Source organism: Dipodomys ordii, unplaced genomic scaffold, assembly GCF_000151885.1.
Source record: "Dipodomys ordii isolate 6190 unplaced genomic scaffold, Dord_2.0 Scaffold24, whole genome shotgun sequence".
In the NCBI taxonomy this organism is placed as follows: Eukaryota; Metazoa; Chordata; class Mammalia; order Rodentia; family Heteromyidae; genus Dipodomys; species Dipodomys ordii.
Window position 1 is genome coordinate 14,615,294 of NW_012267240.1, and position 17,500 is coordinate 14,632,793.

At 39.4% G+C, this 17,500-nt stretch overlaps 1 protein-coding gene across 1 annotated transcript in view; it reads left to right on the forward strand.

Annotated features, from left to right (window-relative positions):
* Rsu1 (Ras suppressor protein 1) overlaps positions 1–17,500 on the forward strand; it is a 164,527-nt gene that overhangs the window by 41,970 nt on the left and 105,057 nt on the right. The window contains exons 6-7 of the mRNA XM_013014768.1: positions 1,379–1,461; positions 1,744–1,858. Coding sequence (XP_012870222.1) covers positions 1,379–1,461; positions 1,744–1,858 — 198 coding nt within the window. The remainder of the gene's footprint in view (positions 1–1,378; positions 1,462–1,743; positions 1,859–17,500) is intronic.

Consider the following 17,500-nt stretch of genomic DNA (forward strand, 5'->3'; position numbering starts at 1 on the left):
TGAATTTTAAAATATAGGAATGAAATTAAATACTTGTAATTTAAAAAACTACACAACTATTTATAGTCCCCTGTCTTTTTGTTTATTTCTGAAATACTGGGTTTTAGAATTCATTTTTATGGTAACCCCTCTGTACGGTATTTTCACAATAAAAAGTTAAAAAAATAAAATTCATTTTTACATTTTTTTATTCACATTAACTAGCATTACAAGAGAGGTTCATTTGTACACGTCCACATATGTGTATGATATACCTTGATCAGACTTACCTCCTCTTCCAGTGCCTCTCATCTCGTTTCCTTTCCCCAAGCAATCTCCATAAGCTTCACTGTTCTACACATGCAGGACTGGGGTTTGAACTCAGGGTTTTGTACTTTCTTTTTTTTTTTGTCGGCCGTGGGGCTGGAACTCTGGGCCTGGGCGCTGTCCCTCAGCTCTTCAGCTCAAGGCGAGCGCTCTACCACTTGAGCTACAGCGCCACTTCCGGTTTTCTGGTGGCTTATTGGAGATAGGAGTCTCATGGTCTCTCCTGCCCGGGCTGGCTTTGAACCGCGATCCTCAGATCTCAGCCTCCTGAGTAGCTAGGATTACAGGTTTGAGCCACCAGCGCCCGGCAGGGTTTTGTACTTTCTAGGCAAGTGTTCTGCACTTGAGCCACACTCCAGTCCTAATCTCCCACCTTTTGTTGTTGTTGAGGACAAATAATTTTTGCTTCAGGAGTATGGCTTCCCTCCTGCATGTTGAATATTGGAAACAAAGGAATTCCTGGTATTCTGTTTAATTTTGGCTTTACTCTCTTAACTCTACCGTTTTCTCCCCTTTGTCTTCATATCACTTTGGTCATGACGGCTTGTAGAAGTAAGTAACAGTACGTAGGGTGATTAGGAGAGTGATGGACTGTGCTTATGGCTTCCATCACTGGCACACCCTCAAAATATTTATTTATTTTGAGCATCGTTGTGTTTTGAGCATTGCTTCTGCTTCTAGGAAAGGGCCCTTTTGTTCAATGGATTGATGTCAAGTCTCAGGGGCTCTCTGTTGTTTTAGTCTGGATGCCAAAAGTCATGAATATGAACCGGAAGTAATTGAGAAAAATAGCTGTCTTTTCTGAAAACACATCACAAAAAAACGCCGGTGGGCACCCTTGCTAATTGTGTCAGTCCTCTTGGATAAAGATGTTTTCCTTGGACACACCAGCCACACAATCAGCCAGTAAATCTAAGTTTGACCTGCTTGTTATTATAGTAAGCCCCAGGTATGTCACCGATTTCTCGCCAAGCCCAGGTTATTTATCAATGCTGACTCGTTCGTATTGATCAGACCTCAAAACGGTTGGGTTCTGTGCCACTCTGTTTATATATTGCTGTTTAATTTGCAGCCACCCTGCGTGCACTCTATCTAAGTGACAACGATTTTGAAATCCTGCCTCCAGATATCGGGAAGCTCACGAAGTTGCAGATAGTAAGTAATTTATCTAAATTCTTAGAAAATCAATTCACTCCTGCAGCCCCTGTAGGAGTCGAATCAAGTCAATTTGAGCAGGAGTAAGGTTTGTTTTGCAAGAATGAACCACTACTCTTGATCCTGTTTCTTGTTTAGCCGGAGACACTCGTAAAATAAATTGTAGAGATTGTGCCTCAGAGAGAGAAAAGGGCAGAAGAGAGGATGGGGGCAAGTGGATCCCGTTGAGCACCTCTTTAGGAGAAAATTGTTTTTGACAAGTCCTTGTTTTCTTATCCTTAGCTCAGCCTTCGGGATAACGACCTAATCTCACTGCCAAAGGAAATCGGGGAGCTGACCCAGCTTAAAGAGCTCCACATTCAGGGGAACCGCCTGACAGTTCTGCCCCCAGAATTAGGTACAGTACTGGCAAATGATCTCAGTTCTGGGTTTTATTAGTATTCATTTTTCCCAGTGCAACAACTCTGGGCAGCAAATACTGTCTTCCCAGGCACTGAACTCTTGACTGTTCTGAAAAGCATTGGTCACCGGCTAGAGTCCAGCTGTTATGGATTTGCGCCATCCTGATTGTATGTTTTGCAGCTCTAGTGTACAGCATCCTAGAAAACGCTGGTGAAGCAGGGCCCCTCCCTGCAGGAAGTAGTGAGAAAACAGAAGATTAGTAGTCCTGATCTTATCTATGGTGCCTCATTTACTAGCTGGGCGAGGTTCTTTGTTTTGAATGGGTTCCTCCATTCCCATTCCTCTTGCCTCTCTGCCTCCCTGCCTCCTATGCTGGTCCTACCTTAGCCTTCTGAGAGCTGGGATTGCAGCCGTGTACCACCATGCTTGGTTGCTTTCTGAGTTCTGATTAGGTTGTTAATAACTTACATAAGAGCATCATTCTATGTTAACCTGTATATATACACACACATATATACATACGTGTATTTTTTGCCCTCCCCTTTCCCCTCTGAAAGTTTTACTAACTAGTTTTTGTGACAAACATTTGAAATTGTCTTTTTGAGTCATGAACTCAGTTGTCTCCTACAGGGAGAATTGTTCCAGCAAGTTCTTGCTGGAAATTCTTCCATCCTGTTGCTGGTGACTGACCCTCGGTTCCCTGTGTGACCAAGAATGTGGTTCTGGTAGATGTCTCTCCTCCCGCCCGCAGAGCGTTTCCCACCAGTAATTCCGTTGCTGAGTTGGGGGTCCCCCTTCCTCACAAGGCTCATGAAGTCATTTAGCTGTTCCCCTGCCTCTCTGCCCTCGAATCCTTGGAACCCATGTCATTTGCACAAACTGCCCTTGTTTGCTTTTCTGCAACAAAATACCATGATGTAACCACACTGCATTGAACTCACATGTCCTTGAGAAAGCAGTTCTTCAAAATGCATCTGATGCTTTGGTGCTTTTGAAAAAGCCAGCCGTGATCAACCCTGTGTGCAGGGTTATTTCTGTCCTACTCCTTGTTATAACCTCAGGACCTACTGCATGTCTGGCAGGTAATAGAGGCTCAAAGAAAAGTTACTGAGTGAGTTGATGAAGTGAATATGTGTGGTAAGGTGCCAGGAAGGCCAAGGTCAATGTTTGCCTTCTGCCTAGAGCTACGCTATCTGGTACAGAAGTCATCAAGCACAGTGTCCACGGTCCACAGTCTCCTGTGACTCACGCTTGTCCTGGAGGACAGCATTCTCATTGGCGTGGGGTTTTGGGAAGCAATAGTCTATAAGAGAAGCAGTCACCCAAATTCATGGTATGAATGAAAGTTTTACCTGCGTTTTTTCTCCTATATCCTGTAGTTTGGTTGTTGGGATCAGAAGTCCAGAGAATTTTTTTTTTTAACTCTAGTTTCTACATAAAAGAGAAAACATGTAGTATTTCTTTTTCTGCATCTGGCTTATTACACTTAATAGGATACTGTCAAGTTCTATCCATTTTCCTGCATATGACATAATTTAGTCCTTCTTTATGGCTAAGTAATACACCATTGTGTCTATATACTCCATTTTCTTTACACGGGACATGGATCGTTAGCTAGTTTCCTATCTTAACAATTGTAAATAGTTCTGCAGTAAACCTGGTTTGCAGATATCTTCTGATATATGCTGACTTATGCTTCTCCAGGTATTTGCTCATGAGTAGGGTAGCAGGATCTTGTATGCTAGTTCTATTTTTAGCTGGGTTTTTTTTTTTGAGAATCTTCCATACTAATTTCCATAGTGTTTGTACTAGTTTACATTTCTAGTATGTACATTTCTAGTATGTATCCTCTCCAGCATTCATTGTTTGTTTCTTGATGGTTGCTCTTCTGACTGCAAAGACCTGCATTTGAAGAAGAGGAAGGAATGTGTTTTACCTAATCCTCACTCAGGAAGGGGAAGCAGCCCCAGAATTTAATGACATGAGGGAGAAGGAGGCTCACATCTATGCAGCTCTGTTTCACTTTGCTGTTCTCCCACTCCAAAATTGTTTTGTGAATGATGTTTTGTATGTTTTTGCACAGCTCTTTTTCCTAAGTGTTCTACATGGGTTCTACATGGTTTTGGTGACTCCTGTCTGGCTCCATGGCTTCTAGAAATCCTAGAACCTTTCTCTGCATTGGTCATGAAGTTTTCCCACTGGAAGAAAAAGTTGCATTCATTGCTCAGCCAGGTCTGAAGCAAAGGAAGGCATTTCAGATGCCAGAACTATCTCTGCTTCAACCTATGCTGATGTATATTTTGCTTCACATATCTGGGGGGAGCTAGCTTAATGCTGGTAACAGGATAAAAATGGATGGTACAAACAGGAGGGCAAAAGGAGAGGGTGAAGGAGGATGAAGAGAGCCAAAACACTGCTTTTATTTATTTAGTTTTGTTGGTTGTAGGGCTTGAACTTAGGGCCTGGGTACTGTCTAAGAGCCTCTTTGTGCTCAAGGCTGGTGCTCTACCACTTGAATCACAGCACCACTTCCAGTTTTTTTGGTGGTTAATTGGAGATAAGAGTTACAGGGAGTTTTTTGCCCAGACTGGCTTGGAACTGCGATCCTCAGATCTTAGCCTCCAGAGCAGCTAGGATTACAGCTAGGATTATACCCGGCCAACATACATATTTTTTCCCTTCCCCTTATTTTTATCACTTGTTTACACAGTGGTCATTTACTTCAAGTTAAAACAAAGGCAATCTCCCAAGTTTTCCTTATGTTGTTATAAATTAAAGGCATTGCATATCCAAAAGTGAAGACTGTTCTAGAACTAGGCAAACTTGCTTCATTGTCCCATGAAAACGTCATAACTTTTTCTTTGAGAAGAGAGGTAATGGCAGTTATCAATCTGCTCTTGAATAATCGGGGAACATAGTAAATAAGCCAACATGTTCGTTGTTCTTCAGTCTGGGTAATTTCCAGGGGTAACTCAAGGCAGCTTTATATTGCTATCTGAATTGGTTTTCTCTGTCTAAATCCTGCTCGTTAAATGGAAAGAAGAGGGGACTCCTGCTCTGTCCAGTTCCCTTGAGAAGTAGTGCTACTGCAGTTGTTATTTTCTGCTTTTCTTCATGTGATGAAGTCCAAGTGAGACAGTGTATCAGGTGACGCTGGCCTGACAAGGCTCACTCAGTCTCTGTCTCTGCAGGTGGTGACCTGCAGTGCAGGTCTGAGTAACAGCTGGCCCTTTTCCTAGTTCACCAGAATCCTCGTCTTAATGTTTAATATTCTTAATCAAATCCGGTCAAATGAAATGGTAGAGTTCACATCTCAAGGTCATAGTGTGTTTTATATAATTTGATTTTTTTTTTACTTCTTATCTATTTTTATTTTCTCGGACCAGATCTCACAACGTACTCCAGACTAGTCTTCAGCTTACCTATGAAGCCTTTTGCTGGCCTCGAACTCACAGTCCTCCTCCCTCCACTTCCTAGTCCCTGGTAAAGAGTAATTTTGAACCTAGGAAAGTCTGACAGAGTATAATTCGTCTGTTCTTCACGGAATACTTTGGGGGAAATTTAGTTTGTGGAAGGGTGTCGTGGGGGTGGTCTAGATGGAGGTTAAAATCGTGTGCTAATCAGAGCTTGTTTCACACGCCCTTGTAGAAAATGTGCAGGATGTCAGGGGAGACGTTGATGGCAGTTCTGCTAGTCTGGTCCACTCACCCACATCCCACACACTTTCTCCTGCCCCACCCACTGCCACTCTTGGGATCGTGTTCACACTGACATTTGCCAATCCTGTTTTACTATCTGGACTCCATCTTCTGAGGAAGGCGGTGCCTTTCATTGAGGAAGCATTGGATCCACAGGGGGCTGCACACCAGTGACTCCTGCTCTTAACTCTGTTAGCATCACTTTTAGCAGTTCTCTTCTCTGGGTCCTGTAGAGAGGCTGGGGACTGATCCTGGCCCCAATGCATTGGCAGAAGCCTGCGGGAGAAGCCCCCAGAGACATGGGCATGGTGGAAGAGCCTGACAGGTTTCTGAGATGAGCAAGGAAGACGGACTAGAGAGAGATCCCTAAGCCCTGATGTGTATGTTGATGTCATTTCTGGGTGAAGTATTTTCTTATTTCCTTCTCTTATTTTCATTTTTTTGTTGGGGAGCCAAAGAAACTAAAAGAATGTAAAAGATAACGGCTATTTTTTAAATTGAATACATAAACTGTCTCATTAGACATTCGTTCATTCATTTTATTTAGTGCTGCTACTGTGGCTTGAATTCAGGACTTCATATTTTCTAGGTCCTTTTTCTCAAGGCTGGCACTCTTCCACTTGAGCCACACCTCCACTTCTGGGGTTTTGCTGGTTACTTAAGAGATGAGTCTCTTAGATTTGTCTGCCTGGATTGGTTTTGGACCAAAATCCTCATATCTCAACCTCCTGAATCGTTAAGATTACAGGTATAAGCCACCAGCACCTGCCCCATTAGGCATTTTATAGGGCATTTATTTGAACTTCCAACAGTCCTGACAAGTTGGGACCTTCCTCTCCTTGCTGAGAACACAAAGGAGTTAGACCAGCAGCCTGAATATTTTTTTGTCCTTTTTAGTTTGGAATAATTCATAAACTGTTAACTATACCATTTATCCATGTACAAAACAGAATGTGTCATTTGATCACTCATGTGGTTGAGGCTACTGTTAAATTGGATAGAACTATGTAATCACTTCAATGATTATACAAGATATCAGTTTACAAAATAATCTTTTATACTTAATCCTCCAACTTTGAATTTTGACTTGCATTATGTCACCTGCTTTGTTTTGTTTTGGTTTTTTTTTTTACACTTTATTTCTGTGGTAGTATTTCTTTAGCCTTAACTTCACAACTAACCACTCCCCCATACCTCCCATCTTTTGATTCCCATGTCTTATTTAATAATCGGAACATGATTTCTTCAAGTCTCCTGCACGATATTTTTGAACAAGTTCTGCTTTGTATATGTTATTTCAGGGAATCACTAGCCTCAGAAAATGCTTTAAGCATGGAGGTTTTAAAGGTGCTTTAGTGAGTTACATTTCCACCTGGTGAGTTATTACCTTAAAAGTGGGGGGAAGTTGCAATGTATAAAGCACTTCCATTCATAGTATAAATTTCGGGGAGCTCAGTGTCAGCTGCAGTGTGATTGAACACACGCATCAATTTGTGTTAGTGCCAGCTGCTAAGGCACGCCACTGTTTACAGTGGACATCCCGTGATTTAACAGGGCATTAAATGGGCTCCTGACCTGGGAGAGATTTCAGCAATGCTTAGATTCCAGGTTCAATTTCTGTTATTCTAAAGGCATGTCTTTGACCACAGTACTTGCCACCTGAATACATATACAACATTTTACGTTTATAGAGTACCTGTCACCTTTTGAAGGATCACCTGACTATTATGGCATATTGTAATTCCATATAAAAAAAATAAACAAGGGGCTGGGAAGGTGGCTCAGTGGTAGAGCACTTGCCTTGCATGCCTGAGACCCTGGGTTCGATTCCTCAGCACCACATAAGCAAAAAGAAAAAAGCCAGAAGTGGCGCTGTGGCTCAAGTGGTAGAACGCTAGTCTTGAGCTGAAGAGCTGAGGGACAGTGCCCAGGCCCAGAGTTCAGGACCCCCAAAAAAAAATAAACAAATGCTAAACTGAGTCAGACTGTGTATGATAAAGTTGCTTTTTTTTTTTTTTCAAGCCGTGAAAGGGGTACACTTGGCAGAGGTCTATGTTGTCCATGCCAGAAACTACTATACTAGGCCCAAGCAAGATCTATTTCCTCACAGATTGACTTCTTAAAAAATTTTGCTCATACCTGGGTGCCAGTGGCTAACACCTGTAATCTTAGCTACTCAGGAGGCTGAGATCTGAGGATTGCGATTCAAAGCCAACCTGGGCAGGAAGGTCCATGAGACTTTTGGTAGAGTGCTCACCTTGAATTGAAGAGCTCAGGGACCGCTGCCCAGGCCCAGAGATCAAGCCCCAAACCAACAAAAAAACGAAATAAAATAAATTTGCTCATTATTAGGATCTTTCCAGAATAGTTTTTAATTACCAAGTTTTTCTACTGCATGAGAACACCCAGCTGTGCTATTTGTTGTTGTGTCAAGTCGTAGGAACAAGACTGTTTTGTCATGTTAGTAAAGACTCCTGAACTCGCTCCTAATTTGCATCTGCTAAATGAGATTTGAGCAGGCCTCTTTACTACCTCTGTGGCCTTTTATAGTTCCTGTTTAGGAAAAACAGCCCTTCTGTTGTCCAACCCTATCTATTCCCCTATCACTTCTGTATAGAATGTATTTCTATTACCTGCTGAGTTTTGAGGACAGTGATCAATAAAACAGACTTAATTCTTTCCAGCAAGAAGAGGAAATACTTTTTTTAAAAAATCTGTTGGGCATCAGGTGGGTTTAAAAAAAAATTACCTTTATCTATGTCTCCAGTTTTGATTTACAAATATTTAAAAATGTTTCCATTTTTTTTTCCTGAGAGGTACTTGTCTGAAGTTTTCATATGTTTTTGTTTTTTAGAAGTTTTATCAGGAATTTAGTAGTTAAAGTAGGAAGAAATAGAAAAAGAGAAAGGCTTCCTGTTTCTCTTGCAGGAATATTCTGATTTTACAAAATTTTGTATGTTTTCTTCTTTAAAAGTTTGAAATAACTCATTAATGAAGCCATTTGAGTCTTATGTTTTGTGGTGAAGTTTTAAAAACTGGATTTCAGAGATTTAGGGCTCTTCAGATTTCTTTATTTCTAGAGTAAGAAGAACTTTGGTGAATTTAAGTTGTTCTGTTGTAATCATAATGACAACCTCTATTGTTATTCATGATAGTGGTCATTTCTGTTTTCATGTTTTTCTCTTGTTGACCCTCCAGTTAGGAATTTTTCCATTTTATTACACGTCAGAGAACTAGTATTGTAATTTCATTGAGTTTCTCAGTTTATTATTTTATTGATTCCCTTTTCTCTGACTCTTCTGGAGTACATACTTCTCTTTTTGAGCTTGACTTTTTGAGCTGCTTGATGTGAAAGCTTAGATCACTGAGTTTCAGTCACTCTTGTTTTTTAATTTAGCGTTTCTGTAAGTATATGGTCTCCTTAGTTCTTGCCTTAGCTGTGTACTTTTATTAGCTTTCAATTTAAAATGTTTGCTAATTTCTCTTTTAGTTCCTTCTTTGGCTTTTTGGTTATTTAGAAATTAAGAAGTTTTTTGGTATACTTCTATTTTGTTTTTGCTTCAGTCTACATATTTCAGAATTTTGGGAATCTTTTTGCTACTGATTTCTAACTTACATTGTGACCAGTGTTTACATGGTCTTAATCCTTTAAAACACATTGTCTTATTTCACAGCCTAACATATTGTCTGTGTTGGTCAATGTTTATGTTTGCCTTTGAAAAGACTGTAATCTACCTGCATCCCACTAATGGGAGGGCAAATGGTTGGAACTTCTAATCATACTGATTTTTTTTCTTATATCTTATCTTTTACATCAGTTAAGAAAGAAATAGTTTGCATTTAATACCGTGTTTATTATTTCTGGTGCTCTTCATTCTTTGCTGCAGATTCCATCTGGTATCATATGCTTTCATACTGAGGAATTCCTTAAAATACAGGCCTTTTGGAACACAAATTCAGTTTTTCTTAATCTGAAATCTCTTTATTTTTGCCTTCATTGTTTGGGAGAATTTTCCTGGATATAAAAGTCTATTTTGACAGTGAGGGTAGATTATTTTTCCTTCCCAGCATTTTCAAGGTGCCCTATTGTCCTGGGTGTATTGTTATTTTCTCATTGTTGTCTGTGTGTAATGTGCAGCCTTTCGATGACCTTTAAGATCTTTTCTCTTAGTCTTGGAACTCTTAACTTACGTTAGGTCATTGGATATCACTTTTCTTTTTATTGTGTGTTTTTTTTCCCTAGTACTTCCCCTTTTCTTTTTGCTTCAGTTCACTTACTTTATTCAGTCTTTTAAGTTTATTGATTTTTTTTTTTTAGTGCATCTAATTCTGTGATGTGCTGATTGAGTAAACATTTCAGATCTTGAATTTTTCAATTTTGAGTAAATCCAGATAGGTCTTTTTATAATGTAATTTTTTATTAATAGTTTCTATTTATTTCTAGTTGTATATATGCATTCCTTTAAGTCCTTGCATGTTTTTCTATTTTATTTCATGTATTGTCTAAGTAGTTGTACAGAAAGAAGGTTGCTATTCAGCATAGGTTGCTATTTAGCACAGCAGTTTATGAATTTAGTGCATGTCAAACACCATCACCCAATGAATCCTCCCCTGCCTCCCTCCAACCCCCCCTCCCAATCCTTCACTTTTCTTAATTTTATAGAATATGCATTGGGTTTTTTTTAAAAACTGCATTTCTCCACCTTTCTTCCTCGCACTTTTATTTTTCTTGCCAGTGCTGGGGCTCAAACTCTGGGCCTGCGCACTGTCCCTGAGCACCTTTTTGCTCAAGGCTAGTGCTTTACCACTTGAACCACAGCACTTCTTCCAGCTTTTTCTGTGATTAATTAGTGATAAGAGTCTCATGTGCTTCCCTGCCCAGGCTGGCTTCAAACCTTGATCCTCAGCTCTCAGCCTCCTGAGTATCTAGGATCCCAAGTGTAAGCTACTGTCGCTGGATCCCTTGCATATTTTTAAATAGCTTCTTAAAAAACCATTTTTGTCCAGTAATATAATTGTTATTCCTTTTTTTTTCTTTTGGTCTTGTTCATAAGTCACCTTTTCATGTTTCTTTCCATTTCTAGTAGGTTATCCCTTCAGTGGTATGTTCAACTGGCCAGGTTTCAGAGCAGACATAGAAGAATGTATGGACTTCACCTTCCTTAACACATACGTTCTTAAAGGCCAGTTCCATGCTTTTAACTCTCTTGATCATTGTTTCTTTTTAAGTCATCTCTCACTTTTCTGTTATAGCTGAGATCAACTACATTAATTTGCTAGAGCTGATGTACTAAGATAATTTGAGCAGGGTGGAATAATTATTTTTGTGGAATTGTGAATGCTGAGCGTCCTATATGAAGGACCAGTACCTTCTGAAGGTTGTGAGTAAGTACTTGCTCCATGCCATGTTGATGGCTTGACTTCTCTGTGTCTACACACTGTCTTTCATTTCTGTAGGTGTCTTATTTCCAAATTTCATCCTCTTCTTTGTATACCAGCCACACTGGATTGGGGCTCACCTATACCAAGGCATTTTAAACAAATTATATCTGTGAAGTCTCTATCTCAAAACATACTCATGTTCTGATATTGGGAGGTTAGGACTTAACATGAATTTGAAGGAGGCAGGAGGAACGTAATCAGCCTATTACACCAACCACTTCTCATATCATTTTGTTTATAACATTTTATTCATAAGCTTTCATGTCAAATTTAATATCCCTTGATATTGTTTCCTTATTCACATGCATATTTAAATCTCCACTCCTTTTTAATATTACAGCTGAATTCTTTTAAACCATCATTGTGAGACTTCAAGACTCATCAATTCTTTTGTGAAACCTGTAGAGTTACTTCCCCCGAAGTATATATTTTTACATCTGAAGCTTTACACATAATTTGGGGAATTTTAATATGCCCCATAATTTATCCATGGACCCTTTAGTATAAGGACTCCTACCCTCTAGCATTTCTTGTTTTACTCGTTGATTTTTAGATTCTATTAGTGACAGGCATGGGTGTCATTAATGTGTATCTCTTAGATTTTTCTTCTAGGTTACATGCAAATGAAGAATAGCTACTAAGTCTAGAATACACGAAATACATACAACTTAAGCTACAGCAGGGAAAATAAATCCATCACTCATTTGGCCATTGTCTTCTGAACTCTAGTTCATAGGGTCTAGTGGTAGATGGTCATATATTAAATCTTAAAGAGGTGAGTTTTTTTTTGCCTTGCATTTAAAAGGTTATATGCTACAATGTGAGACAAATAAATCGACACTTTACTACAACAATGTTGTAGTCAGTTACATAAATTGCCAGTGAAACACTAAATCTGTCACTTTGTGTGCTCTGACCATTTAGCAATTGGAATTGTGTTAGCAAATAAAGCTGACTAGAAACCAAAGAAGCAAATATAGTGGCAGATGCAATTAGCAAGATCAATGGTTAGTGTTAAAGGTTCATTGTTTGGTCATTTCAGTTGACCAAGTGAAAGCAATTGCTATCCAAAGACTTGGCAAGCTGTAATTTGCTCTGAAGGAATGCAGAAGTGTGGTGCCCAACTTCGACAGCATGGAGAATATTGTTCCTCAACTTTGTGTGTTGCAGGACAGTGACTAAAACATCTGGTTTGGTCTTTTCATTCATACTTTTAATCAACATTCCAGAATTTTAGAATTTTATGCTTTTTGGTTTATTTGCTACTTTAGCTATTCACTTGTTTCATTAATAAATATTCTCTGACCTATTTGTGTCCTTCTTAATAGTTCTTTGACTCTTTGTTTATTGTAAATGACCTTCTTGTGACTATCAGATTTCTGACCATTGGGTCAAAACCTTAAGAATAAATACAACAAACTACTGCAAATACCACTCTGAATAACATCAAGTTTTCTGTTCTAATGTGATTTTCTACATTTACATTTCAGAGCTATAAATCCATCAGTTTTTGTATAAATTAGAAAAGTCATAAATTATCCATAATAATGATGGTGGTTATATTGTTAGCCTCTTAAACTTCAGTTCTTACCTCATGAATGTAATCTGTGATCTTAAAAGATATATTCCTCTAAGGTGGATTATTCCTCTTTCCCAGTTTTTTGGATAAGTGGATAAGTTTCAAGATCACAGCGTGAACCCTCCCCGCTCCTCCCCTTAGTTTAAATCATCACTTCTACAGAAGTAATTCAGTGGTAACTTCACCAAATAAGTTGGGAATCTATTAAGCATTTATTATATTTATATTATTCCAAATCCTTGTAAGCCTGTGGAAGGCAAAGATATTCTAACACATATTTATTTTTTTATTATTTAAGGAGGTATACAAGGGAGGTGTCACTTAACAAAGCAGTATATGAATGCACTGTATCTTTATTTATTTATTTTTTTTGTCGGTCGTGGGGCTTGAACTCTGGGCCTGGGTGCTGTCCTTCAGCTCTTCAGCTCAAGGCGAGCGCTCTACCACTTGAGCTACAGCGCCACTTCCGGTTTTCTGGTGGTTTATTGGAGATAGAAGTCTCATGGTCTCTCCTGCCCGGGCTGGCTTTGAACCTCGATCCTCAGATCTCAGCCTCCTGAGTAGCTAGGATTACAGGCGTGAGCCACCAGCGCCTGGCTTGTATCTTTATTTTTAAGACCGTCAATGATCTAATGAAACCTGAGGAATGGTTAAGAAGCTATTAAACACTATAAGGAAAGCAACTTGGACAAAGACCTCACTGTGCTTCAGTTTTAAGAGGTTTCCACTGATCTTTGCCTGTGTTTCTGTACAAGTATATCATAAAGTGAGTAACTTAAACAACAGAAACGTATTTCCTAAAATGCAAGATTCTAGGAAGTTCAAAATCAAGGTGCTGTCTAGTTTTGTTTCTGGTGAGGCCCATCTTCCTGGTTTCTACATTGACACCTTCTTGCTGAGTGCTCACATGGATGAGAAAGATGATCTCTTTCCTCTCTCTTCTCACTCGTGAGGGCTGCACTAGGTGACCAAATCATCTTCAAAGGTCCCACCTGGAAATCCAATGTCTTTTGGAATCAGAGCTAACCAACATACATTTTTGGAGGCAGGTATAAACATTCCATCCATAGCAAGTAAAGATGAGACTAGAGATCAACCAAAAAAAAAGGAAAGGGAACGGGAATGCACTGATCTATTAGATTTCATGACTTCAACACAAATTGAGTTGATTATGGGGCTGTTATCCTCATCTCTCCTTGTACCTGCCTTCATCACTCGCCAGAACATCCTCTGCCTTTCGGTCACTTGGGTATTCCATGGCAGGTTGAAAAGCTTGGAGGATCACACTTACAGAATCTGCTCATATCTTATTCCTTATTTTTCCAAGATAATAATCGTGTTCCCTATTTTGCTAAATTGCTTGTCACATTATGTAATTATGGGACACCTAGGGAAGTGGATGAAAGCTATGAATTCTTTTAGAAAGATATAGTCCTGGAGCATGAATCAACTGGTAGAACAATTTCCGAGCAATCTTGAGTCTTGAGTTCAAATCCCCTTCCCCAAAACCCTATGTACCTAAGGATAAAAATCCAATCTGAGGGGGCAAAAAAAAAAATCTTGAGACCTCATTTTAGCCAATACAAAGCTGGTGGTTAAGTAATTACAAATGCTGTGGTTAAGTAAATTTGTGAATTATTCAATATAAAATTCATGTTTAGAGAACACTATTAGACTTTATTAACCATGCTCAATTGTGTTGAAGACCAGTGGCAAAGCTACTTTTCATTCTCAATAGGAAAAATAAGCAAAAACAGATACATTACAAGAAATGATGGATGACCAAGGATCTAAAAGACCGGCCAACCTTGTGAGCGATCAATGAATTGCAGATTCAAACAAGTTACCACTTTTTAATATATCGATTACAAAAGATTTTAGAAAATAATAATGCAAAACGACAAGGGAGGGTTTGGTGAAATGGACATTTTTATTGCTGTTGGATTGTAAATTAGTGTGACCATTCTAGACCACATTTTAGCAGAACATATCAGCCTTCTCATTTTTATTGTGGTTCATTTAGTTGAGAATCTATTAAGAAATAATCAATTCAGAAAATACACTGTAGCAGTATCTATAACAGGGATAAAATTCAGTTATCTAACAGTCCATTGACAGAAAACTAAGGTAGGCTATGAAGTATAAAATGACATGGAGATGCTTGAAACAGCTTTTTGTAACCTTCAATTCAGAGGTGATTCCAGTAATAGAGAATATTCATATATCTTCATAAAATATAAATTAGTGAAAAAGTTATGGAGTAATGTCTATGTTCTATTCTAGGTGGATTTTGTTTCCATTTACGTGTGTCTTCCCCCTACCCCCAATTTCTCCAATTTGTCATCATCAGCTTTTAGAGTAGATCAAGTTTGCTTTTGTTTCACAGAAAACTACCCCTAAATCTAGTGGATAAAAACCAAATTATTTCCTTTCCATACATTTCCAGCTGTCAGAACTGTCTCAGCTTCTGATGGCTTGTCTCATGAATCTGGCATTTAGTGAAGGGGTTGGTTGATTATTGGGTGCTTGTAATTGGAATGAGTAACTCCAAAGCTTATGTGTTGGGAACTTAGTCCTTATGTTCACATATCGGTTGGTGGTGATACTTGAGGTGGAGTCATTGGGAGGTAGTGAGTGTTAGATGAGGTCTTGGGACAGGATTACTGGCTTTATCAAAAGAGCGACCTGAGCTAACTTGCATACTCTTTCGCTCTACAAGGCCCTCTGCCATGTTATGAAGTAGGAAGGGCCTTGCCAGATACTGGCACCTTGATACTGGAGTTCCCAGTCCTCAGAATGCTGAGGAATGAATTTCTGTATAAAATGTCTATGGTATCATGTGGCAGCAGCAGAAAATGAAATCTAACACTGGGTGTTATATAACAATGATGGTGTCAGTACCATGTCTGGGACTAGCATCCTCACAGTCCAGGAATCACAGTTGTTTTTCAGGTGACCTGTCACTTTCTGACAGGGTAACTTGGGTTCATTTTTATGTAGTTTCTTCAAGAGACAATACAAGTTTCATTTCCAACACACCAGGTTCATCGACCTGTGCACTTCCCTGTCCAAACTGTTTCATTCCCATTTGCTAAAGATCCATTGTGCAAAGTTACATGATAATCCAGTCAGTGTGCAAGGCAACTGTGGAGGACATGATTGCAACCATTTTGCAAGTGATCTTTGATGTAAGCAGTGAGGTCAGCACCACAAAAGAAGAAGAACAAACCTCCAACTCATCTGGACCCTCATTTTATGCCTACTAAGAGTGAGAGTATCTTTGTTTCAACTGCATGATGGGTCTCCTTATCTTGTGATTCCTTTGTGTCTATGAGGAAGAAGTAAGGAAGAAAGAAGCAAGCAAATCATGGTCATATTCCTAGCTCTTTTCAGTTGTTCTCTTGGCATCTGCCTACCACTACCACTCCCAGCCTCAGTGGCCTAGAACTTGCACTCATCCATTAGCTTTTTATTCTCTCATTCCTTCCTCCCATACCCAGCGGAGTTTTATTCCTGTGGAAACCACAGAGAGGATAACAGAAATTTAACAGCGGTGTGTCCATTGTATGGGTCTCATTTGGAAGTGAATTTTTGTCCTGAAGTGCCAATAATAATATTTTGTAGTTTTCCATAAGGATCCAAACCTCGTTAATTTGAAAGTACTCGGTGCCAAGATCCAAGATATTTTATTTTGCTCTGACTTTGCTGAAGAGGAGGCAAGGACTTTCATAGACATGTTGTGAATAGTTTTGAGACCTTGAACAGTTTAAGAAATTTAAAAAGGTGACATTGTGACTAGTCGAAGGAGCCAGTCTAGGCATTTTTGAGTTCTGTTAGTCTCCTATTGCTACTGTAACAGAACACCTAAATCCAATGGCTTAACACACTTGGCTGTTTCCTTGCACTTCTGGAGTTCAGAAGTCTGAGGTCAGTTCACTGAGTTAGAGTCCAGGCTTTACTTTGTTCCTTCAGAGGACCCTAGCAGAGAATCTGTTTCCTTCCTGACTTCTTCTAGTGATCGCCTTCAGTCTTTGGTTCCTTCATTCTTTAAACACATCACCTCCCTTTTCTATCTATCTGGTCCCATTGTCTGTCCTCTCCTCACTGTCCCTCACTTGTATAAAAGGACCACTGCTACTGTGTGCTAGCCATACCCTGATCACATACGTTAATTACATCTACAAATTCCCTTTGCCTCGTAAGTCCCAAGGCTGAGGACAGGCATGTATTGGGGCAACCATTCTTCAGCCTTCCCTACTTGGTGCACATGAGCTTCCTAGTTCACAAGTTGCCTTTTGGATCACATTCCCCAGGTTATGGTGGTTCTAAGTGCTGCTTCTCTTCCAGATCAGCTGGCTGGCCTGCAGAATACTGCTTCATAACTTTCCACTCCTGATTCCACTGGGGTTGAGCTGTGGGGTTTGATGCAGGATGTAGCTCTGTGTATGACTGATTTTTTTTTATTATTCATATTGAGGAGAAATTAGATTTATACCGCTTGCATCCCTCATTCTATATATTCATATTATGATTAATCATTTTTGACACGGAGCTATTTTGAAATATGAGTCTTCAGTGACGTACTTTGACAGCAACGATGTCATGCTTTTTCTGCTAGTCTAAAAGGGAGTAGGTTCCAGGGATTACGGCTCCATGTTCCGTGCCCATGCAATCAGCCGAAGATGTGTCCAGAAATATCACTAAAAATGTCAACCACAGAAAATGCTTTAAAGTAATCTTACTTGCAGTTTTGAGATGTAAAATTTGTTAAAGACAGTGAGCCCTAAGTTATTTCTTTCTTTCTCAGAGATGCCAGATGGATGTTGAAATACGTCCAGTTCTTCGGTTTTGCTTCTGATATATATTTTTTTCCACTTTAAGTTGTGGTGTTTTGGATCCTTATCAGTGTGTTCTCTCC